This window comes from Grampus griseus (genome assembly GCF_964374135.1).
Source record: "Grampus griseus genome assembly, chromosome: 6".
NCBI classification, from domain to species: Eukaryota; Metazoa; Chordata; class Mammalia; order Artiodactyla; family Delphinidae; genus Grampus; species Grampus griseus.
In genome coordinates this window covers 20,690,813-20,716,491 of record NC_139000.1, presented here as the reverse complement: position 1 = coordinate 20,716,491, position 25,679 = coordinate 20,690,813, and the positions used below count along the sequence as shown (strand labels likewise).

The following is a 25,679-nucleotide window of genomic DNA, read 5'->3' as shown; positions in this document are numbered from 1 at the left end:
CTGCCGGGCCCATCTCCTTCCCTTAATTTATGTGTTTAGTCTTAGCAACCCCTGTGTGTCCTCACCCTGCTGTGCTAGATGTGGTGCTGGGTTTGGAAGCCGGGGGGTGGGGCGGGGGGGGGGCCTGGGTGCCCACAGGAGTTTTACTTGCACACCCTGCTGATGGAAGCAGCAGTTTTATCCTCCAAGCCCTTTAGCCCTTCCAGCGGCTGCTTCCCAGTCAGTCAGGCCTACAGCGCAGGGATGTCCCCAGTTGATAGAGGCTTCGGGGTTCCTTTAAGCTGTTCTGTGGTTCTTCACACAGGGGTTCTTCCCTTCATTGTGCTGTGGGTCCCTTTGGTCATCTGGTGAAGCCTAGAGACCCCTTATCAAAATACTGTTTGTTTTTTAAAAATAGACTTTGAAGTACTGTTTTTAAGTACCTAAAACAAAGGGATGTAGGATTACAAAAGAAAACTTTTAAAAACAGTTTTTTTGCTGAGTCCCCTTAAGCTGTGGACTTTAAGGTAGGCGTCCTGCCCGCCACCCTCACACACACGCAGCTGTCAACAGGCTGCAGCGGAGTATCCTCAACGTTTGCTCCTAGCGTGTCCAACCCTAGGTCATTGCTGCTGACGAATTCCCATATTCCTTAAAGCTTAAAGTTATCGACGAAGAATGGCCCAGTGGTAATTCAACGAGTAACCTGTAGACTTAAAATCAAGCTGAACAAGCATTAACTCAGCTACTCCCATCACAATTCTAGAAACACGTCGTCATCTCAAGCTGGAAGAATCCGTCTTTTTCCAAAAGCTTTGCTGGTTCTGGCTGCTGTGCAGAGGCAGTGTGTCTGCATCTTGATCGGGAGGAGGGTTAAGGAAGAAAGTCATGGAATGGCCCTTACTTGCCAGGTCTTAGTAAGGGCTGTTTCACAGGGAAGGGGGAAGGTGGCGTACGCCTCTCCTCAGTACCTTTCTCATGGGACCCCCACCGTGTGTCTGCATTGGCACTGGGCCAAATGCTTTGCATATGTGATCTCATTAAATTTAAATTTAACCCCCATCATGACACTGTGAAGTGAGTTTTAGGGGCTTTCAATTGAAAGCTGAAGAAATGGAAGCTCAGCAAGGTTTTAAAACTCTGCCCAAGGTCACTCACCTTGTGAATGACTGAACTAGGATCGGACTTGGCTCTCCGGGTCCACAGGTCTGAGAATTAACCACACATGGTCAGTGAGGGGGACAGAGACCACGGATCTTTGGGGACAGTCCTGACTGCCCAAAGGTGGAAACATCATTCCGTGTGCAGCCAAGGCCTCATTCCTCTATTGACTGTGCTCTTAGACAGGGTGCCTCTCTGCGCCTTTGTTTCTTCATCTGCAAGATGGGAGTGATCCTTATCCATTGAATGATGGTGAAGAAATAATGAAATGATACCCGAGAACCTCTAATGTGCCTGGCAGATGGTGGATACTCAGTGAATGGTGCTTCCTTCCCTCGTGCGCTCACTCTAGCCCCGCTTCCCACTGCACCAGTGCTGACTCAGTTGGATGTTCATTCCTCCTCTTGGTGATTAATTCCAGTGTTCCCAAGGCCCGCGTCCCAGGACTCAAACCCAGGGCCTTTATCCACATCTTGCCGCTATACTGCAAACAGGGCCACTGTCTTGGGGCCTCGTCTTGGCTCCTACTTATATTTCACAGATGCTTTTTGTGTACTGTCTGTGTACAAGGGACCAGGTACACATCGGTAAACAAAGTGGCAGGACTCCTGCCATTAAGGAGCCGTCTGTCTAGTGGAGGATAGATGTTAATCCAAGAATCCCACCTTTTCAGAGAAATACGTGCCCTACAAGAAAAGAACAGGAAACTGGGAGGAAAGACTAGGGGGCATCATTCAGATCAGGATGGAAGGGGGCAGGTAGAGTGGGCAGGAAAGGCCAATCTGAGGAAGTAACATTTAACCTGAGTCTCGGAGACAACAAGTATTCCAGGCAAAGGGAGCAACATATTTAAGGGTCCTGGGGTGGGAAAAAGCTTGAGTGTTTGTCCAGTGGTTAACTTTGTGAAGAAAGCTGGTATTTAGTTGGGTCTCTGGTCAAGGGGACCTTTTGCTTCCTTTGTAGTTTTTGAAGTTTTTTACAATGAAAATGTTTCCATGTAATAGTTGTATAATAAAATACGTTTTAAAAATGCTAAAAAGAAAAGAAAGAAAAAGCAAGCTGGTGTGGCCTTGGTTCCCATCATTGACATAGAAGAACCTTCCAGATCAGAGATGATGGCCGAGGGAGAGAACAGGACCCAGGATGCCACGGACCCCACACTGGGTCTCTTGCTGACAGCAAGCTCCTTGAGGCTCCCTGGGCTTCCTTCTTTTTTTTTTTTTTTTTTCCTGGGCTGCCTTCTGTAGGGCAGGGTCTGAGTCCAGCTGCTTCTCCAACCTCAGAGTCACCAAGGAAGGAAGCAAGGAGCTATTGCACCACTCCCTTCATCCGGCTTGATCTAGGGATGCGTCTCTCCTCCCCCATCCTCAGGTCTCCTCCCCAGATGACTTAACACAAAGCCTTGCTTCACCCTTGGGCTGCTCCTAAGAAAGGCCTTATGTGGTTCTTCTCTCCTCTTTATGCAAGAGACTGCTCGAAGGGCAGGTCATTTCTGCCGAGCAGCGTGCTCTCAGAGGAGAGGGCCAGCATCTTCCAGGTTCTTGGCTCTTCTGAAGGGTCTGGAATGAAAGGCACGTGTGTAGTGGAAAGAACGTCCACTTTGGAATCACGAGCTCTGCCGCTCATGAGCTGTGTGTCTTGGGAAAGTTTTTTTTTAACCTCTCTGGGTCTCATTTTCCCCACCTGTGAAATGTGTGTTTGTGTAATAAATAATAATTCTACTTGCTAGAGTTGTTCCGAGGACTAGTGACAATGAATGTAAAATACATAACAGGGTCTGGACATGATAAAACTCAACAAGTAGAGTTCCCTCTCCCCATTTTCCTTTATGGGAGATCCGGGAGTGGCCCATACAAGGAGATCTGAGGTGGCTGAAGAAGAGCGGGTTTTCCGCCCCCTCTGGGTCAGGTGGCTGGCCCGTTCCAAGACAATTTACATACTCCTGCAGGCGCCACCCACACCTGGAGCAGTGTCTTCATCCTGGCTGAGAACCTAGGGCCTAGGGTTTGCAGCCTGCCCTCTCTCCTGCTTTTGGAATGGAAGGAATTTCTTTCAGTGAATACATTTCCACTCACTGATAGGAACTTTACGGACAGTGCATTTAGGCCTCACAGAGACGCTGCAGTCTTTCTTAGAGATGGGGGCAGGGGGAGATGTAGTCAAATACCTGTGGCCTCCCTTCTTGCTGCTAGCTCTGCGTAATACATGTAGGTGTCGTTAGACCAAGGTGACCCAGCAGGATTGACAGTGTGAGGGTATAGATCAAAGCAGAATGAAGACGCTGACCCTGAAATCTGAAACTCCACGCTGATGCTCTGTGTGTGTGTGTGTTGTCGTTCCAGTGCCTCATGGCTTGGGAGTCGATTATCCCACTACTGCAGGAGAAGCAAGAGGCCAAGTAAGCTCCTTCTTGGGACAGAGACTCTCCTACCTATGCCGGGCATGGCGCCCACACCGGAATGTCCCTGCAGTGCTAGAGAGGTAGCACCAAGAAAACAACACAGAAACATCTCTCGTTTGTGTATTTCTTTCCCTTCCCCCCCACCTTTGTCCGACAGTTGTTTTCAGTGAGTATTTATTCCTTGGTGGCGTCTGTAAGGCTGTCATCATCTCTCAGCAGAAGAAGCATACCTCCGTGGTGTGAAGGAACCTGTTCGGTGGGACACTACGAGGATTTGAAACTGAGGGACAAGACAGCCCTCAGCTGACATTCTGACATCTCGTTACAGTCCCCTCTTTGGGGACGGCAGAGTTGCCTGCCGTGGAAGAGAACCCGGGTCCTGCCTTGCAAGGCCGTGAGGAAGGCATGGACAGAAGGCAGCTCCTGCCTTCCGTGGATGCACAGTGGCTCTGGAATCGACCTCCACGGGCCTCGACTCGCCTTGGCCTAGAAGGAGGTGTCGGCGCCTCTGTGGAAAGCCCTTAATGTACAGTGTAGCTCTGAGTGTGGCCTGCTGCCTGCCTGTCATGAGTGACACCTGTGTTATGGTTTCCGGTTCGCATAGGACCGTTTAATCAGTGTCTAGGTGCGTCCATGCTAGAGCAAGCAAGCTAGCATCCTTGTCCTTTATGCGATGCCTTGGGAAGCTGAGGGGGCAGTGCACCCCGAACTTGTTTCTGACACTAAAATGTAGTAGATTGGAAACTGTTTTGTGTAAAATGAAAAAAAGGTGCATTTTTCTCTGTGACGTTCTTCGATGTTCTTCTGCTTGTTAAATGTCATCAGGGTAGAGAGTTAGGCCTGTTAGGGGTCATCTGTTGTCTTGAAGTCAGAGTAGCTCCGAGGTGTTGAGGTCAGCGGGCATATACCAAGCGCCACCTCCCATGTCTGCTTTGTGCAATTTGCCTTTACCTCACCAAAAACTCCTAGTTTAATGTCTCCTGCTGTGTCGGCTGAATGTTTGGGCATCCTTTTTGGGAGAGGCTGGCATATTCTTATGATACAGTCAAGATGTGTAAACTCAGTCTGAATGCTCTACGTGAAGTGCTTTAACCTTACTCTTTCCTAGTCAGGAAGAAGAGTCTGTATCCAGGTGGGCCTCGAAGATGCCAAGTGTGACAGCGAACTCTTCGCTACTGGTTAAGCGGAAACCTCCTCAGTTTGCAGCCACGTTCCTGGGGACGGCTGCATCTAAAGTCTTCATTTCAAACTATTAGCAGGTTTCCTTTTCAAGTGTGTCAACACAAAACAGACAGACAAAGAGGATCTCTCTTCCAGCTTGTTTTTTTCCCCTCATGAAGTTAAAACTACCTGTGTCATGTTTGTGTTCTCTCGTCTGTGGCTCATCTCTCTAAAATTACAAATCTGAGCCTCAAATAAGCGGTAGGATTATTTTTTTTTAATAAAACAGCTGTGCTGAGACACTGCTGCGTTTGCAAGTGAACCTGCAAATACTGGTCAACGTGCAGACTGCTGAGGTCACTGCATTCCGCTTCTAGCTGCAGATCTTGGGGCAGCCACGGCTGTGATGCTGGTGGGGCAGCCGTTGGACAGCCCAGGACAGTTTGGTTCTGCTTCACCGTGTTTGAAAAAGTGGCGGTTTAAGTGATAATTTGTATATCAGTTGGTACTTGTGCACACTGTTAGACCCCATTTGTGCCATTCTGAAATCCTTTGATGTGAATTTTCTGTTTGGTACAATTAGAGATGATTCATTGAAGCAGAAGGGTGAGAACAGTCCATAGACCCCGAGTGGTGAGTCAGTGTTTCCTTCTACCTCTAAACCATCCTGTTGGTGTGGGTGTCGACGTCCAGGTCCAGCCTGAAAGCTTGCTGGTGGAATCGGGGCATGCATGTGATAGTGGGTTGATGGCCTCCTATGGCTATTTGGCAGAAAACTCTAGACTGACCCAGAGGCGAATGCTTATCTTTGGGAACATGTGAAGTCTTGCCTGGTGGAACGTATGCTTTAAAAATGTTGTCCAGTGTGATGCAAGCTTGGAAAGAACTGTGGAAGGAGTTCCAGGAAGACTAGACTCTAGTCTGCTGCTAGTTGCCGAAGCCCAGGCACATTCCTGTGGAAGGGTTAGATGGGCAAGAAGGCAGCCCTACCAAAAAAAAAAAAAAAGAAAAAACCATCAGGTTCCTTGCTAGGATATATGGGGAAGGGGAAGGGGTTGGGGTACACAGTCATCCCCTTACATTATTGGAGGCAGAAGACTGGTTCTGAAGGGATGCAGGCATCTTGGGCTTTTATCTTTCTCTGTTTGTTTGGTCTCCCTGTGATGTGCCTGTGCTTTAAGGCTCCAGAGAGAGCTGGAAAAGGCAAACCGACCTCCAGCGTGCCATTGATAGCAGAGCTTGGAGGACCAGGGTATCTTGCAGCCTTCCTTGGAGAAATGGTCTTTCCAGAAAAGGGACCTTTGTCCCTTACTTCTGGCTGGCATCTGATGAGGTGAGGAGGCTGGCGCAGAATGCCAGGGACAGTAGGCAGCGGAGGAGGCCCTCCAGCCCTTCCCACCCCCGCGGCTCCCTCGGGCCCCCGAGGGTCAGCAGCCCCAAGCCTTCACCTCTCCACCTCCATCAGCATGAAGGTGATTCCCCGTGAGAAGTGTAACCCAGAGACTTATGTGCCAAAGACTGGCCCGTAGAGGCTTCATCACCCCATCCTTCTTGGCTCCACAAAAGTCGGGGTGCTGAGATCACTGACTCCTCTCTTGTATTTATTTTCCAAGAGGTTTTTGCTTGAGGATGTGTCTTACCTCAGGCAGACACACGTGGACAGGTTGAGACTTGAGCACGTGGCAGTGGAGTGGAAAGTCATCCCTGTCAGCTGTCCCCGGGCCGGGGAAGTGAAAGGTTCAGTTCACCTGGGTGAGAGATCCAGGCTAGGGCAGAAGAGAGAATTCCTAGAAACTGAGCAGATCTTAAAGATGCAGGTGAGGTTGAAGAGAGCAGTTGCGATTTGCAGCCGATATGGACACTGCTCGTCCTTACCACATGCTGGATCTCCAAGAAGACTCTAGGCTGCTCTGCTCAAAGCAAGGAACCACTGCCCCTGCTCGAGCCAGGTTTGGGGTTCGATTTTATCATTTTTTAAGACTTAACGATGATTCCTGGGTGACCTCAGAAAAGTGTGATTATGGACGTGACGGGCTCTTATTTCACCGTGCTGCTCATTGAACCCACCACACACCTTTCTATGGCTGAAATAACAAATACCAGCACGACTCTGGGGATGGTGGTGGATGTAACCTAAGTTTGTCTTCATGCCAAATTTCAGCCACACCCAGAGTGTGTCCTTCATGTTACTGACTTGAATGTGTTTTCTCAGTGGCTGTCCACACAAGGGAATTAAATGCACACCTGCTGCTCGTTTCCTGTGAGGCTGCCATTTGTGTTGGGACGATGGGCTGTTCTGTTTAGAGAAGGGCACGATGCCGTGTGGCAGTGTGCACATGGACTTTCCCTTGGGACGGTATCAGCCCAAGAGGCACCCAGAGGTTGTGTGACTTGGCCCTGCTGTTGATAGCATTGAAATCACGGGCACCTGGCTCTGTTTTGATGCCATTCGTTGGGCCACACAAGAGTCCTCCTCTGCCCTGTGTCCTGAGCTGGTGAGAGTGGTGGGAGAGCCAGGGCCAGAGCAGCCTGTCTTCTGAGCAGAAACGGCCCTTTAGAGCAGCCAGAGTAGAGCCCAGTTTTAACCCATCCCAAGACCCAACACAGGTCTGCCTGTTGTCAGGGTACGGCACACCAGTCCTGGCCCCCACCTTCCCAGACGCCTACTTTCAAGGTCTGTGGAAACTGGGTCATCTCATCCTGAGGCTGGGGTAACACTGCTTTGGCCATCCCTGTCTGCAAAATTGTTTTGGGAATTTGGGTGTACCTTCTCCCTTTCAAAAATCCTCCATGTGCCACCAGATTGAACACGCCCTCTCACTTACTGTGTTTTCTCTATTCAGATGACATTTCCCTCAAATTTACCTGCCATCCCCCGGGCCAGACCTACAGATTGAGCTGGGTGTGTTGGGAGTTGTTCGCCTCTTTGCGGTTTGTTAATTCAGTGAATAAACCAGGAACCTGATTTTTCATCAACCCACCCAATAGGTGGTTTTGCTTTCTGTATTAAGGATGTCTGGTCTCTCCATAGTTGCACAGATCAGAGCATGCGCAGGGCTGTCTACGTTAGAAAAGGTTTGGGGTGGGGGGCAGTTACAGGGAGTGTGACTGTTTTTTCTTAATCAGATGTCTTTGAAATGCTCTCCGGGTGTGACTGTCTGACCCCTTCCGTGTGGCAGAAGAAATATGTTATCGAGGTAGTTTTTACTACTGTAGATAGTCTGTAAATAAGTGCTTTGAAAAAATAACGTTAACAAACCAGTAAGATATTTGTCTGATTCATAAACATTTTGTGTATTTAGCACTTGAAAGTCAACAAATCCAGACTTTTAGAAATGCCACAGACTGTTAAAAGCCTAACTCTACTTTTTGAGAAGTTGTCAACACCTGCTAATATGCCTTATTCTTCAACTACTGTTTTTTAGATTCTGGATAGAAAGAGTTTTTAGAGATGTAATCAGTTGTTCAGTTTAAATACTTGAGGCCTAACATAGCCAGTCTTTGTTCCTCTTAAAGAAACAAGCAAGAAAGTGAGGTTCATAATTAGGGCTGCCTTTTGGGAGGAGAAAGCTAAGTATTGCTATTGCCAAATGATATTTTTGATAATGTAAGGAAACACAGGGACCACAAAACCTTTTTGTTGTTGTTGTCGTTGTTGTTTTAAAGTGTGAAAGATTAATTTAGTGCCTTTTGGCACATTTTTGATATTACGGTATCAGCACCGACAAATCACTTAGATACAGAGAACTCTATAGATTATGACAATATTAAATGTTTACCCTGATTCTGTAGAACAGCTTCTTAAAAGATACCGTGGGGGCCTCAGAGCAGCATATTTTACATAGAAATTCTCCGCAGGTTGAAATGCCAAAAACGCGAAACGTGCTGTTGACACGCGTAATTTAGTCCTTTGTCAGAGAGCTTTTACTATTAAAACCAGTGATTGGGGACAGCACGTGCGCCTCTCTGGGCGGCGCTGCCCTCTCACCGGGTGATTCTGGGTGGCCGGTAGGCCAGGTGTGAGCAGGTGACACCTGCCAGCTCCCCTGTGCGACAGGCTGGCTCACAGTCTCAGACCATCCCTCCAGTCACAACTGATACCGGAAGGAGGGAAGGGGGGTTGCTTTTTCCCCAGTGGGGAAGTGGGGAGGGGAAAGTACATTGCAAACAAAAATGTGACTCAGTGAGATAAAACAAGGCCCGTGTCAGCTGGGCCCCCGTCGAATAACAAACCAGCAGTTCTTAGCAGTCAGCACCGTTCTCCTGGGCACCCCTGAGGTTTTGGTCCGTTGTACTCTTGTACCTGTTCCCTTGATGTCTGTGTGTCGGGAATGCGTTCAGACATGATGTACATCTGATATATTCCCGTGAAATAAGCTGCCAGCAAACTTTCTAACTTGTATTTTAACTGTTGGAAAAACAAACAAACAAGCAAAAAAAAAACCTTTTGCTTAGGTCATGTCCAAATTATGGACTGTTTATTATTTTAGAAATCATTCTTTACATTTAAAATTTTACAAGAAAAACCCTGAGGTATTGATCAAGTCCTCCGTGTAAATGTGTGCTCTTCTCTCCATGCTGCTGTTCAGCCACATCAAAAGCTGTGGGAAAAAAAATAAATAAATGTGCTTGAGAATGTGTGTCCTAGATGAGAAGGCAACTTATTTCCAGATCAAAGTCTTTGTTTCATGAAGCTACCAAACTTTAAAAAGAATGTCACCTTTTTTTTTCTTTTGTTATGGAACCCAGAGATTATAAAGAGAAAAAAGTTCTTGTTGCATTTTTGATGCTGGCATGAGGTTTTTGTCCACGTTTTTTTCATATATCTGCGTATAAAAAATTCTGTCCATTGTGTACTATGGGATTAGTATTACATTTCAAGGTAAACAAAAGAATTTGTATTGCTTGATAAACTGTTAGCTTGTAAATTTAAAACAGGTTTCCTTACCTCAATTAACTTAAAGTAATGGACCAATAAACCTATAAAAGACGCTTTCTTTACCTTGAGTCACGTTCCGTTTGTACGGCTTTATAGGATAGGGAAACATGCGTGCCTTTTGTTATTTTCTCTGAAGAGGTATCCATTTGCCTGCAAGAATCAGGATATGCATAGCGACAGGAAAAAACCCTATAATTTAACTGTTTTTATTCTTCATTTCTTTTTGGACTTGTCCTCAGTTTGCCCTCTCCTACATCTTACAAGGTGACACCAATCTGAGGACATGAAGAAACCACCCAATGTCCATCTGTAACCGTGACTGGCAGGAAGGCTGGCAGCCAGCGCAGGTAATTACATAAAGGATTTCTTCCTATTCTATCCCGTAGCAAAGCACAATGTCATATTCTGAGAGCCAGTCATTTCCGGATTTTTTTTTTTTGATTCCTACGTTTTAAAAAAATCTGTAAAGAAAGAAGAAATGTCTGTAGCTCACTTGAGCGTGCAAGTGTGTTGTAAATTAGAGACCAGAATGCTCAGTTAAGCTTACCTAATGATGGCAATGCACTGGAAATGGACTTAAACTGGTGCTAAACTTGGCTTACGGATAGTAGACACCATTAATATAAGGCTTCAGTTATACAGAATGAGGCAGCAAGGTGTGGGATAAGAGATTTGGGATCAAATGTCAGCTTTTCTACTTTCTAGGTATGTGGCTTTGGGCAAGTCACATCTCTCTGAAATTCAGTATTATGATCTTTGAAATGAAGACATGCCTTTCCTGGAAGGTTGCCGATAGGACTAGCAATAATGGTCTGCACCTAAGGGTCTGCTGGGCCCACATTATGTGATAACACTTATGGAAAGACTTGTCCTATTGTTCAAATATGGCCAACTTAAACATCAAGGATGTTCCCATAACAGTCCTTCCTGTGTGCTTTGCCAGTTGAAAATTTAAAAGGGAGATATATCATTTTTTAAACTGTTTTCCTTTAAAGAAGATTATGAAAATAGTATGATGGAGGATTGTAGTCAGACTGAAGGTCTGGGGAATAGATGGGACTAGATCATAAAAAAGAAGTGATAGAAAGGGGGATGGATTTCTGTGGTGAGGGGAGGGGGTCAGAGATTACTTGGAGATTTCCAGCCTGGGAGCTGGGAGGTGATGCCATTTACTGAAATATGAAATCAATCAAGAGGAAAACAGAAGGTGAAGGATAGGCTTAGATGGTGGGGTAGGAGAAGAATTTGGTTTGGACTTACGTTTGAGGAAACCCAGGGGGAGGTGTTGACTAGATTGTTGGAAAGAGAGTTCTGGTAGACGAGATTACCTGGGAAGGGAACCAAGGGCAGGGCTTTGGGGGCCTCAAGAATTAAGGATGCAGGGAGAGGAGGAGGGGGACTCAGCAAAAGTTCGTAAGGAGAAAAAGGCCCATAGCTTAGAACAGTGGTTCCTAAGCCTGAGAGCTTGTGAAAACACCAGTTTTGGGGCCCCACCCCCAGAGTTTGATTTGGGTAGGGCCTGAGAATTTGCATTTCTAATAGGTTCCCATGGGATGCTGATGATGCTGACCCAGGAACCACACTTTGAGAACCAATGGGTTAGCACGTCTGCTAGAAGACCTGGAGAAAGCGGAAAAGGTGTGACACTACTGCCCTGGTGACAGGTGGGGTTGAAAAAGAGTCAATACTAGGGTGTTGAGAGCCCAGCTTAGGTGAAAACCCACACGTTTATGGCAGGGTCAATGTGGACAAACAAGGAAATTATTCTAGATGTTAAGAGCAGGTTTTTTAGGACAGGAATGGAGAAGCCAATGATCAGATTCATTTAGGTTGGGGGACCGGTTCAGGGGCTAGGGTTGGAGAGGCTAGGTGGTCCAGAGGAATGAGCATATTGGTGAGAGTTTGTTTAGCGAGGTAGAGCATGGCCTTGAACTCATCTTCCCCATCCCACCTTCTCTGCCGCTGTTGCCTGTCTCAGCGAGGATCTCTGCCTCCTCAGGAAGGAGATTTGGGGTTGCCTGAACCCCAGATCTGAGTCATTCTTGCCTCCCTCTACCTCACCCTTTGCAGTTTATCCACACCAACTTCTGTTGACCTCTAGCTTGCAAATATTTCTCCAAGTCCATCTAACCTTTCTCCATCCTCATAGCTTCTTACCCAGTGTCGGTCCACCAACATCCTTCACCTGGATTCATGCAGAGGTCTCTCTGCTCGTCTTCCTTCTGCAAGTCTTGCCCACTCCTTCCTCCACCAATTCATTCTCAGTGCTGCGGGAGTCCTCTTTCTAAGACAGAGGTAAGCATTCCATGTTCCTGCTTAAAACCTTTCAACACCTATGCCATTACTCTAAAGAGAAACTATTTTTTCCTTTTAAAAAAACTTTTTATTGAAGTGGAGTTGATTTACCGTGTTGTTAATTTCTTCTGTTATATATATTCTTTTTCATATTCTTTTCCATTATGGTTTGTCACAGGCTGTTGAATATAGTTCGCTGTACTGTGCCGTAGGACCTTGTTGTTTATCCATCCTATATAATAGTTTGCCTCTGCTAATCCCAAACTACCATTCCTTCCCTCCCCCGCCTTTCCCTTGGCAACCTCAAGTCTGTTCTCTATATCCGTGAGCCTGTTTTTGTTTCATAGAGATGTTGATTTGTATTGCATTTTAGATTCCACATATAAGTGATATCATGTGGTATTTGTCTTTCTCTGTCTGACTTACTTCGCTTAGTATGATAATGTCTAGGGCCATCCATGTTGCTGCAAATGGCATTATTTCATGCTTTTCAATGGCTGAGTCGTAGTCCATTGTATATATGTATCACATCTTCTTTATCCATTCATCTGTCAATGGACATTTAGGTTGTTTCCATGTATGGCTATTGTAGGTGGTGCTGCAGTGAACATTAGGGTGCATATATCTTTTCGAATTACGGTTTTCTCCAGATGCATGCCCAGGAGTGGGATGGCAGGATCATATGGTGACTCTATTTTTAGTTTTTGAGGAACCTCCATACTGTTTTCCATGGCTGCACCAATTTACATTCCCACCAACAGTGTAAGAGGGTTTCCCCACCCTCTCCAGCATGTGTTATTTGTAGACTTTTAAATGGCCATTCTGACTGGCATGAGGTGGTACGTCATTGTAGTTTTGATGTGCACTTCTAAAGAGAAACTTAAAAAAAAATTTTTTTGTGGTAAAAGTCACATAATATAAAACATACTATTTTACCCATATTTAACTGTACCATTCAGTGGCACTAAGTACATTCACATTGTCGTGCAGCTCTCACCATCATCATCTCCCAAATTTTTCACCTTCCTAAACTGAAATTCTGTCCCCTTTAAACACTGACTCCCCATTCCGCCTCCCCACCCCACCACCTGCTGGCATACCACTGTACTTTCTGACTCTATGAATTTGACTATTCTAGGTATAAAGAGACTTTTTAAAGGCTCTGTCTTGATGTTGTTCCTCCTCACTGTTCCAATCTCACCTCTTGATTCCATTGCCCTGGATACCTCTCCCTCCGTCCCTCTTTTCTCCCCTCACGTTGCTTTCGTATATTTGGGGATATTTTCACCTTCAGGCCTTCCAGCGTGTTCTTTCTGCCTGGAACGTCCCTCAGCGTCCCACCTTGATAACTCCTTATCTTTCCAGTCTTACGCCACTTCTTCTGAGAAGCCCTCCCTGCGCTCTTGTATCTGCATTATATGCTCCCTTATGTTAGCGTTTACTATAGGATACATCGTTGTTGCCTCCTGTTCTGCCTGCTCCACCCATTCGATAGCACACTGGGAGGGCAGGAGCTGTCGTGCTCTTGCTGCATCTCAGCACCTAGCGCGGTGCCGGGACCTTAGTAGATGTGGCATAAAGAAGGGATCAGCGATACAACTCTGAGCCCAAATGCTCTGAGATTTAAATGCTAGCTTTTAAGCATTTGCAAGCTTTAAGTTTAACCCTAGTCTGAGAATGCTATGTCTGAGTTCTGGTGGGAACCTGACCAAAGAAAGAATGATTCACACACGCATGCTGTGAATGTTGATTTTATTAGGAGGTGAGTCTTTTATACACATAATTAAAATAGGCTGTAAAAATAAGTACCTCAAAATAAAATGGCTCTTAGTATATCACCCCTCTCCGTTTACACCTCCCACTTTGGGAAATATGGTGACTTTCGGGATCAGTTGACTGAAAGTATCCAATTATATTCCTTTGAAGAAAGCCTTTTGATATTTGCTTCTTAAAAACAACAGTAACAGCAAAACTACCCTGAAGTCAAATGCCTGAGCTCCAGATTTCTCTGGAGTTAGTTGTTCACAGATAACAAGGCCTTCCGGGAAGAAAGCTACCTTTTTTTCAAGTTTCTATTTTAATTTAAAAAATATTGACTGACGTTCACTGTTGGCAGTTCTTACAAAACATCCCTTCCCTGTCCCCCTCGGGCTCTTGAAAATGTGTGCCTTTGAGTTCTCACACAGGACTCCTGGGTGTGACTAGTTACCATATGTTGGAGCCCTCATACCAGACAGAAGCCCCTTCCATTCCTGGAAGAAAAGGGGCTTCAGTGTCTGGTATGGCTGTGTGTGCGGCCTTCATATGAAAGTTCACACTCTGTCTGCAGAACCTAACCTCTGACTGATAGTGATATCTGAAAGCTGAGAAACTTTCTCCATCACCAGGAAAATGCTTTTCCCTACCCACTAGGACCCTTGAGCCAGAGCAAGTCGCTCTGAAGCTGACTCTGGCTGGAACTCGGGTTTCTTGAGCAATGGGTAGACTTTGGGGGCCCCGGCCATTGCTGGTGTTTCCGGCTCCCGCAGTTCAGCACCTTCCTTTCTCTGTGATGTCTCCATGCTGCAACCACGAGGCTTGCATATAGGCCACGATGCTGTAAGAATTTACAATAGAGAATTATGAGAGAACAGCTGGAACAGGGCGGGGAGGTCTCTGGCCACCTCTTTATCACTGGTAGACTAGGGGGTTCTATCGGTTATGGCAGCAGAATGCTGTACTGCATGAAGGGAGAGGGCCCGAGGGAACTTCTCTCACTCCAGCCTCCTTCCTGTCCCATAACATCAAGAGCCCTTTGCATCTACATTTTCCTTTTCTTGGAGTCTCTTTCCATCTCACTTCTGCCCGATGATGAACTCCCACATGGACCTCAAGATCAAGTTTTGCTCATCCCACGCAGAATTAGCTGCATCCTCTTTTGCCTTTCCATAGCCCTTTTCTCTCTTCCATAAATCATTACATTGTTTAGAAATATTTGGAGATAAGTGAATGCATAGGAATGAGGAGCTCTAGTTGAAATCTTAGAAGTCTTTGTGACCTTTGGCATGTCCTTCGACCTCTGGTGTCCTCTGTTTTCTCAACTGTTTTGAGCTCTAGGAACCTCAGGTTCTAAGCTGGCACACAGTTCCTCCTGATGGATGGACCACATCTGGAGCTGCTGGATGGGGTGTGAACATAAATCCAAACCCTTCTAAGGAAAAGCTTTGTGGAAACTTCCAAACACTGATTCCCCACCTTCCATGAGCCCCAGGGCTCTCCACGGGGGGAGCACTTACTGTACTTAGAGCTCATGGTATGACAGAGCTGGTAAGAGGGAAGCCAAGACTTAGAGGCTGCTAGCCCAGGACCACATGAACTCCGGTTGTAGGTCTGACTCCACAGCTCACCCCTCCCTACTGTGGACCATGACAGCACAGCCACGTGGTTGATAAATTAAAAAGGCGGGACAAGAAAACTTGTAAACCTAAGATTCTCTGCCCATTTGAGCAACTACCTCCTCCCCTTTAGTGTGCACTGTGTGCCTGCATTATACGCTAACTAGATCCCCTTAGAAGACACAGGAATTCCTACTCACCAAAAAAAAAGAAGCAATTTCCTCCTGATGCCAGCAAGGTGACGCCCTAGGAGTTCACATTCCTGTCTCAATCCTGTAAGGGCTCACAATAACCCACTGCTCACCTTGTTGGGCTATGTAAACTGTCAATATGTTACTTTGGTTTTGTTTTCTGGTCCATATTGGGAAATTTTTTAAAATTGGAGTATAGTTAATTTACAATGTCCTGTTAGTTTCGAGTGTGATCACAGCAAAGTGATTCATGTATATATTCTTTTCCATTATAGTTTATTACAAGATACTCAGTATAGTTCCCTGTGCTATAAAGTACGTCCTTGTTTACTTACTTTATATATGGTAGTGTGTACATGTTAATCCCAAACTCTTAATTTATCCCTCGCCCCCCCACCCCGCCCGGCAATGTTACTTTGATGTATAACCCATTGTCTGAAAAACTTATGTAGGGCTTCCCTGGTGGCGCAGTGGTTAAGAATCCACCTGCCAATGCAGGGGACACGGGTTCAAGCCCTGGTCCGGGAAGATCCCACAAGCCGCGGAGCAACTAAGGCCGTGAGCCACAACTGCTGAGACTGTGTGCCACAACTACTGAAGCCCGTGCACCCCAACAAAAGCCACTGCAATGAGAAGCCTGTGCACCGCAAGCCCGTGTAGTCTCCGCTCGCCACAATTAGAGAAAGCCCACGCGCAGCAACGAAGACCCAGCACAGCCAAAAATAAATTAATTTTTAAAAAACTCAAAAAACAGCTTATGTAACTGTGCCTTGACCTCTAACAGGTGGAACAGTCCTCAGAGTTTTCTGAAATACTGTCTCCCGGGTTATAATCCTTGGGATAGCATGACTAAAATTTTCTATTTCTTTCTTAGATTGACTGTTGATCAATTTTCGTTGATACGGTGATGGCCAACCCCTGACTTCATGGCCAGTCAACAGGCAGCTCTGGGATATGGACGGTCGGCAGTGCTGGCTAGTAGGTGTCACACCCTTCTGACAGATTTTTCATTCATTAAATACTTTGAGTACACACTAAGCTCTCTGCTGGACACAGGCTATGAGGTGAGCCAAACAGGTGTGGTTCCTGCCCTCAGGGAGCCTACGGTCTAGTTAGTGAGCAAGGTTGTAAAACATGATAATCACTAAATAATCATCAACTATCACGCTATGAAGGAAGAGTATAGGAAGCTTGGGGAGCATACACTAGAAGGATCGAAGTTAGATTGAGAAGGGGATTTTTCTCAAATGCTCTTTGAGAAAATGGTGTTCAACTTAAGACCACAGCTAAGTTGTGTTAAGAAGGATGTGTGGGTAAGGAAGGGGAAAGAGCACGAGGGTAGGCTCCTGGGGCTGAAGCATAGAATGGGGAGGGTGGTTAGTGGCAGGAGTGGGAGGCTGCGTCATGAAGGACCTGTTGTCCACGGTAAGAAATTGGGGTCTTAAGAGCAGTGAAAGCCGAGCGCAGAGCTTTGGGCAGGAGATGATGTGAACTGATGTACACTCGAAGGAAATTGCTCTGGCCACCTGGTGGAGAGAGGATGAGAGGGGAACACGTGTGGATGTGGGGAGAACGGCTCAGAGGCGAATTTGGTCCCCCAAGTGCTTGGGTGGCAGCAGTAGGCATAAAGAGAAAAGGGTGAATTGGAGGCATGTGTTGGAGGTAGAATCAATGTAGACCAGGTGTAGACCAGAACTGGAGAACATGGCTGTAGCAAAGGAGGAGAGAGGGTGGTAGATCACGTGTCACTTCTGATAGGAAGAATTCAGGAGAGGGAGCAGCTAAGTAGTGCAAGTAAGCTCTCTAAGGAGAAGGGGAGAGGTGGCACCCAGGTACCCAGGGACTCTTCTAAGAAGCAAGTCAAGGAGTGGCTGAGAACCAACTGCCTGGGTTCAAATCCTGTCTCTGCCACTTATTAGCTCTGTAATCTTAGGCAAGTTACATGACATCTTAGAGTCTGTTTCTTCATCTGCAAAATGGGGATAAAATAGTAATTGTCTCAGAGGATTGTTTGAGAAGGTTAAAATATATGAAATATTTAAAGTAGTGCCCCACACATAATAAGGGCTGTTTAAGTGTTTGCTATTATTATCTTTCAGAGAGGTTGTAGGGAGGAGAAGAACAGGATGGATGCAAAAGAACGTAGGCTTGTAGATCTACTTTGGAGAAAATGAGCCTACTCTCCTCTGATGGCATCTGTTTTCTCTATGAAGCACGAGGTTTGGGTGGCCAGTGGGTTGCGGATGGGCAGAGCCAGACAGTTATTCCCTCAGCATCTCCCTGTCGCATGTAAAGAACAACAAGCAGGAGAGGCCAGGTTCTCACGGTGACATGAAATTGACTCACTTTGGTACCAGGAAGGGCTGGGGCCGCACACCCTTCCTGCAGATGGGCTGTTGGCAGCTCAGCCCAGGAACCTCTCCTCCCAGCCTTCTGCCCTCCATGGCCTCCTCCACTCCCTGCTGTGACACGTCTTCCTGGGCTTTTATGTCATTGGAATGTAGCTTTTCTTTCTGTGGTTAGAGAGTTCTGGTCTTTCCTGCTAATAGCGCTTAATGATTGATGGTGCAGCCTTGGCCTCTTGTAATAATTTTTCAGGATCTTATTTACTTGCCACTTCGTGGAAGGGAAAGGTAATAGAAAAACTCCCTTTATACCAGAGGTTCTCAACCTTGGCTGTATATCCGAATAAACTGGAGAGCTTTAAAACATTCCCATGCCCAGGCTGCATCCCAGATCGACTGAGTCAAAATCTCTGCGGGTAGGAGCCAGACATCAGTAGTTTTTAAATCTCTCCAGGTGATTCCAATGTACAGCAAGCAAAGGAGGCTTCGGTTGCACATGGGTCCCGCTACAGCTAAATGTCTACAGCAGAGGGAAACAATTAGCAACTACTTAAGTGCCTCAATTCACATAAGCATTCAGTTACTTAAGACTGGTTCAAGATCCTGTCCCTGCTTCTGTGATATAAGATCATGAAGATCGTGCATATCTTAATCAAGATTCCATGCACACAGTGTAGGGCTGGGTCCAGGTGCATGTTACATAGTACATTGGGGGGTAGGTGTCAAGGGCAGCACACCTGTTTCATGCACCCCAAAGTCTCTTAAAAAAGGGAAAGCATCTCCTTAGCACACATATGAAGCAATGAAACTGCAGAAAAGAACCAATTATTGCATATTCTCAATGCTTTCATTTGTTTATATCTCTAGCTATGACACACATTAACTAGTCAGACTTGTTTTCTTTTGTTGTTTTTTGTTGATTTGTTTAGGTCAAAGAGACTATATTTCAACCAACTGCCAATCAAACAGGACTGGATAACTTACAAGCGGCACGGCTACTAACCCATTACTCACATGGACAGAGAGCTGGGACTCCTGAGAAGTTTGCATTGTGGGTCAGCTCTAGCTAAACCCAACCTATTCAGCTGAGACTCTAATGAAAACAGTGGCACATGAAAAGGCCTAAGGGCTGGGCAGCTTGAGGACAGGTCTGGCTCAGTCCCACACCTTGAGAAAATGAGAACTGGCCCAAGAAGGCACTAGTAATCAAGTCTGCTGTTTTGTACAAATTCTCTCAGCTGTTTGATCCGCATCTTATTATTTTCTCAACTATGAAATAAAGCAAAGAGCCTTCATGATTGATGGCTCCTGTCTCAGGAGGCTCAGCCTTCTGTGCAGGCAGGGACCTATGCAATGCAATGTGAGAATTCAAAGACGATGGTGAGAATTCCACCATCCACTTCCCACTTCCAACCTGCCTTCAATTCTGGTCTACTCTGCTGCCTATAACACCACCGATACTGATATGTAGGGCTCTGGTGTGCTACTACTGGTCCCTTTAAAATGCAAATCTATGTCAAGTCCCTTGTATCTTACTGCGGATATCAATAATCCTCTGGTGGGACTGATACAAGTGTGAGATAACCACACCTTAGGGGGCCTAAACAGACCGAAACTGAGCTAATATGTAGCCACTAGTTAACATCGGCTACTGAACACTTGAAAGGTGTTCAAATGGAGTCCAAATTGAGGTGTGCTGTCAGTATAAAATACCAGATCGTATAAAATACCAGATTTTGAAGATTTACTTTAAAAGACTCATTGATTTCATAAATTGATTACAAAGATATTTTGGATCTATTGGGCCAAATCAAATGTTATTAAAATCATTTCACCTGTTATTTTATTGTTTTTAAACGTGGCTACTAGAAAATTTTAAATCACATAATATGGCTTGTACTTGTGGCTCGTACCGTATTTCCCTTGGATGGGGCTGGTCGAAGACTAGACTGTTCGATGTGGTCCATTTTGGTGACGATCTAGGCTGGCACTCTCCCCATGGGCCTGGAGTACCCCTCCTTTGCTTCTCTATCCTTCCTCCTGCCTGTTATCTTCCAGACTTCAGCGCTCTTGTTTTGCAAACAAGAAAATTCCCCCAGAGAGATCAAAGGAATCGCCCACGTCCTACAGGGAAGCTCACACAGTCCAGTGGCCATGAGATTTAAAGGGCACTGAGCACAGAAGTTGCCAAGCCCTTGGAAGGTACAGACAAGAAAGAGTACCTGGAAGTGAGGCCGGCTGACTCTCACCTAAAGGAGACTAAACAAAAGAGGTCTGAGTGGTACAAGAAGGTTTCTAATCCCAGCCCCTGATTACAAGGAAGTATATGAGTTGCCTATAAATAAGTTGTATTACAAAACCGCCAGGAAGTGAGCTAGCTTGTTAGGGCCCTCTGTTTACTACTTATAACTTGAGGGAATTTCCAAATCTCCAATTATTAGTTTGGGGAAACAGGAGAACTTTTTCTCTGTGAGAGAGCCTACTCAGAACCCATTGTGTAATTGTCGAAAATAAACAATACTTTATGATAATGGGCTGGAAATGCTCCAGCAGTCCTTGACCTAAGCCCCAGGCCCCAGCCCAAAGAGCAGACGCTGGTTCTGTCTTACCCAATCGGGATGATGGCCAGGAAGGAGAGAAAGGAGGAGAGGGCAAAGCAGGTGCCCACGAACTTCTCCATGGTGAGCTGGTAGATCTTGTTGTACATGGTGGATGTCACCACCCCGGTCAGAGCCAGGGACAGCTGCAGGATGACAAACACCTTTCCTGTGGAAGGGACCGAGGTTACCAAGGTTACTAAGCTGTCCCTCCATGTTCCCTGAGAGCTGAGTCTCCGGGGGGTTCTCAGGAGACCCCTCCCCCTCCCCAGACTCCCTCTGTCTTCCTGGCTCATTTTGCAGGATCCTTGCCTCCACCCAGCTGACTCTTCCCGTGGCCCCTGGACGGTAGTATCTCCCTTTGACCGTGGCTTTTCAGCGGCTGACTTTCCGAGTCTTTCCCACCCTCCTGCTCTCACTCGCTCCACTCTGGTTGGACACCAGTGTGTTTCTAGTGTCTTCAAGGCTGCTTCTGGAACTCTCTCCTGTGCCTTCTGCCAGTCCAAACCCTGTGCCTCAAGCCGACTGGCTCTGAAACCGTCCACACAGAGAGAACCTCCGAGAAATTCCTTTCACTCACCATAAGAGGAGCCCTTGATGAGCTTGGACATTGCCGATCGGATGGTTGTGATGGGGATGAGAGCGAACAGCATGACGGCCCGAGCTGGAAAGGAATCACGGGAGAACACTCCTCACTGTAGCCCAGCCTTGGCCAAAGAGTAAATTAGAATAGAGCAAAGGCCTCCCCTACCCCCTCTCCCACAATCCTATGTGGCCTTGAAGAAATGGTTTCTCTCCTGGCAGACTAGGACCCCCCCCCACCTCCTCCCCCTGCCCCGGGCAGGCTGATTCTCCCAGCACATTGCTGCAGACCCGTCTGCAAGGTGCCAAGCACAGTGGTGACAGAGGGTGAAGGGTGTCTTCATTGGTAGAGTTGTTTCTAGGGAAGTAGAGCTGATGTCACTCAGAGCTCCTTGCCTCCTGGGAGAGGTGTCTGCGCTTGCCGTTCATCGTCACCTCTGGGAGATGGTCCCAGGAGCTTTGGCAGACTGCATCTAGAAATGTGTGCCACTAACTCACCTGCCACACACCCCTCCTTCCCTCAAGCCCTGTTCATTATCCCTTGGCGGGTGTGTGGGGGGGCGGGGTAGGGAAGGAAGGGGAGGGGGGACTCTGGCTCTTGCCCACGGCCTGTTGAACTGGGAGCTGGCGAAAGGTAATCTTGCCATGTTGTGAGGGGTTTTTCTGAGTTGTGTGACCTCTGCCAAAGGACGGTCTCTGGGAACCATCTTGAGTTGTTCGAATATGTTAGCCACTAGCCAGCCACGTGACTATTAATTTAAATGAAATAGTACGAAAAATTCTGTTAAGTTGCACTGGCCACATTTCAAGGGCTTCCTAGCCATACGTGGCTAATAGCTAGTGTATTAGGCAGAAAGATACAGAACATTTCTATCACTGTAGAAAGGTCTGTTGGAGCACGGGCCAGAGCTCTCTGCTTGTGGGCTGTCTTCGTCCTCAGATAGGAACTTCATTCTGCTTCCTTGAGGGAATGAATGTATTACATTGGTTGTGGAAGGCATTTATGGAGAATTTTTCTCTCTTTTTAAAAAGCTTGTGCTTGACCCAAAAGGATTGAAATGATTTTAATGAAAGGACTTTTTCAGCTGGATTACGTAATGTTTTATCCCTTTTAAACTGGGGAGAAGAAACTCAACCCCATCTCCTCCACTCGAGGGCATCCTGAAGGCTCTCTGCTGACTCCAGGCACCACTGACCAGCCCTCCCTTGACTTCCTAGAGCTTTGGGCACCACTCTGGTAACATTTCAGGGGCCACACATTGTCGGTAACAATACCGACAAGCTCAAGTGCACATAATCCTGTCTCCCTTGTGTCTCCCAGACAGCAGGTATAATCTCCGGTGCTGAGCTGGGACACCTAGACCACAGCATCCCTGGGGTCAGCCCCGTGACTCGGGGGATGCGCAGTGTCCTTGTCCTGCCTCCCCAAGAATGCCAGACTCACCAATGTAGAACATGTATGTCTCTTTCACAAAAGCCAAGAGGAGGGCTCCAGACGCAAAGGAGACCATTCCAATCATGATCATGGTGGTGTCCTGGAAGTAGCGGGAGAAGACCAGGACGCCCAGGAAGCTGGTGATGAAGATGGTGTACCCTGAAGCCATACCATAGCCCAGCTGCACTTGGTTCCAACTCAGAGGCTCCCGCAGCAGAAAAAGGGGCATCATGTCCACTGTGCCCACCACTGCCAGGTCATATGTGATAGCACCCACAAAGAGCAGAGCAATAATGGTTTTCTTGGGCTTCGCTTTTGCAGGAGACGAAGGGTGCCTTATCACACGCTGCTTGTCTGTCGGATCAGGATCCAGGGTGTTATCCGTGCAGACTGTGCCAGACACCGTATCCACAGCCTTGCTGGGCTTGGCCGTGGACTCAGGGACCTTCAGCACCAAGAGGCTGTAGAAAAGGGCACAGGTGGCACAGCTCACGCTGAAGGCGGTCAGCACCAGGCCCTGGCTGGAGTGCCCGACTATCTGCTTGAAGAGGTGCCCAGAGATCATGCTCCCGCAGAATCCCGCCAAGCCCAGGATCAAGTCGATCACGATGAGGCGCAGGGAGCGGCGGCCCTCCGAGGAGCCGAGGGATCCCAGGGCCATGACCCCCGACCAGAACGCCGAGAAGCCACCGCACAGCCCGTTCAGCGCTGCCGCCCCGTAGAGCATCTCCACGGGCCAGTCCAGCAGCACCTTGAGCAGCAGCGCGAGGCGGGCGAGCATGAAGCCCAGCAGAGACATGCAGATGGAGATCTTGGGGTGGTAGCGGTCGCTGAGCCAGCCCAGCCCATAGGCCGACAGCAGGGGTGTCAGGCCTATCACAAGGTTGTAGATGATGTAGAAGTTGGAGATGGCTCTCTGCTGTTGGTTCTCTAGAGCCCCCGGGGGCGCCGGGCTAGCGCTGTGGTTGGACAAGGCCTCGACTCCGAAGGACGCCTTCACCACGAGGAGCAGCCCCGCGTCGTAGAGGGAGGCGGCCATCTGGGTGGAGGCCACCACGGGCTCGATCCAGGTCGACACCTGGGGGCGAGACAGGGGGCCCCTGCACGGGCAGGTGGTCCCCGGGCCCATGTCGTCTCTCCGATGGGGGATGGAGGGAGGGGCTTGCCCGCTGCTGCTGCCGCAGCTGCTCCCGGGAGGGAGGGAGGGCGGGCGCGCAGCCAGGGTGCACGCGGGGAAACCTGCGAGCCGAGCTGAGCCAGGCGCAGGGCGCAAGTGACAGCAGCCAGCGGGGCGGCCCAGGGCCTCTGGGACCACGGCCACGCCTACCCGGACCAAAAAGGGCCATGCTCCGCCCCCGGCGGCGGAGCCGGACTGGAGGCGGCCCAGGGAAGCGAGGCGCGGGGGAGTCTGGAGTCCGGCTGTGCCCCCGCGGCACGCTGCTCCGGGCAGCGCGGCCGCTTGAAGGGCCGATTTCCGCACGGCCGGGCGTGCCTGGACCTCCCGCAGGTCGCTGGGCACCTTCCCCTGGGACTTGGCCCCCTCAAGGCAAGGGGCAAAATTCTGTACCTGGAAGGCAGTTTGGGGCAAGCCGTGAGGTGCCTGGGATCAGCGTGTTGGCGGCGGTGGGGGGGGGGGGGCGGCGGTGAGGTTTTATTTTGGGGTTTAAAAGTGACAGGGACCTATGTGCTGTGGGGAGCTGGGTAGCAGAGACTTTGAGAGAAATTTGAAAAACTCAGGAGTCCTAGTATCTCTTTGAGGTGCTGATTTCAATTCTTTTGGATACAGACCCCGCAGTGGGATTGCTAGATCATAGTGCTGCTTTTATTTTTTTGAGGAAACTTCGTTGTTTTCCATAGAAGCTGCCCATTTTCCTTTCACAGCACCAGTGCACAAGGGTTCCAATGTCTCACATCCTCACCAACACTTACCTATTCCGATAAATAGCCATCTTGACAGGTGTGGGGTGATACCTCAGTGTGGTTTTGATTTGCATTTCCCTGATGATTAGCTTATCTTTTCATACGCTTCTTGGCCATTTGTATATCTTCTTTGGAGAAATGTCTATCCAAGTCCTTAGCCCATGTTTGTTTTACAACTGAATTGTAGGAATTCTTATATATGTTGGAGATTAACTCCCTTTCAGAGATATGATGTGTCATATTTTCTCCCATTCTGTAGGTTGCCTTTTCACTCTGTTGATTTTTTTTATTTTGCAGTGCAGAAGCTTTTTAGTTTGATGTAGTCCCACTTGTTTATTTTTAGGTTTTTTCTTAAAATATATAAATTTTTGGCTGCATTGGGTCTTTGTTGCTGCGCACGGGCTTTCTCTAGTTGTGGCGAGTGGGGGCTACTCTTCGTTGCGGTGCACGGGCTTGTCATTGAGGTGGCTTCCCTTGTTGCAGAGCATGGGCTCTAGGTGCGTAGGCTTCAGTAGTTGTGGCACGCAGGCTCAATAGTTGTGGCTTGTGGGCTCAGTAGTTGTGGCTCACGGGCTCTAGAGCGCAGGCTCAGTAGTTGTGGTGCACGGGCTTAGTTGCTCCACAGCATGTGGGATCTTCCCGGACCAGGGCTCGAACCCATGTCCCCTGCATTGGCAGGTGGATTCTTAACCACTGCACCACCAGGGAAGTCCTATTTTTAGGTTCTTGAAGAGAGATTAGTACTCCTGTGTTCGTTGCAGCACTATTCACAGTAGCCAAGATGTGGAAGCAACCTAAATGTCCACTGATGGATGAACGGAAAAAGAACGTGGTATATAAATACAAATGAATGTTATTCAGCCTTTAAAGAGAAGGAAATCCTGAGATTCGTGTCAGCATGGATCAACCTTGAGGACACTATGCTAAGTGAAATAAACCTGTTGTAGAAAGACAAATGCTACATGATTTCCCATATGAGGTATCTAAAATTGTCAGATTCATAGAGTGGAACGGTGGTTGCCAGGGATTGGGGGCGGAGGGAGGGAGAAATGGGGAATTACTAGTCAAGTAGCATAAAGTTTCAGCCAAGCTAAATGAAGAAGCTCCAGAGATCTGCCGTACAACACTGTATTTACAGTCAGTAACACTATATACACTTAAAAATTTGTTAAGAGGGAAGCTCTCATGTTAAGTGTTCTTACCACAATTAAACAACAACAGCAACAAAAAACAAACAAAAACCCCAAACGAGACCCTCAGGAGCAGCTAGGCTCAGCCCTTCCTGCAAGACAAAGGCCT

At 47.6% G+C, this 25,679-nt stretch overlaps 2 protein-coding genes and 1 long non-coding RNA gene across 3 annotated transcripts in view; 2 read left to right on the top strand and 1 right to left on the bottom strand.

Moving 5' to 3' along the window:
* Positions 1-3,976, top strand: part of SNX30 (sorting nexin family member 30) — a gene marked incomplete at its 5' end in the record, with an annotated part of 105,319 nt that extends 101,343 nt beyond the window's left edge. Inside the window, one exon of the mRNA XM_082655848.1 lies at positions 3,483-3,976. Coding sequence (XP_082511974.1) covers positions 3,483-3,542 — 60 coding nt within the window. The 3' untranslated portion in view covers positions 3,543-3,976. The remainder of the gene's footprint in view (positions 1-3,482) is intronic.
* A 5,884-nt stretch (positions 3,977-9,860) lies between these two features.
* On the top strand, positions 9,861-18,912 carry LOC309823984. The gene is made up of 3 exons (XR_014296883.1): positions 9,861-9,988; positions 16,376-16,479; positions 18,776-18,912. It is a non-coding gene; the product is annotated as an uncharacterized lncRNA (long non-coding RNA).
* On the bottom strand, positions 14,466-23,589 carry SLC46A2 (solute carrier family 46 member 2; the record flags this gene model as incomplete). The annotated part of the gene is made up of 4 exons (XM_082656680.1): positions 14,466-14,532; positions 20,456-20,612; positions 21,024-21,107; positions 22,470-23,589. 4 exons carry the CDS (start codon positions 23,587-23,589, stop codon positions 14,466-14,468), a joined length of 1,428 nt encoding a protein of 475 aa, XP_082512806.1.
* Positions 23,590-25,679: the final 2,090 nt, after the last annotated feature.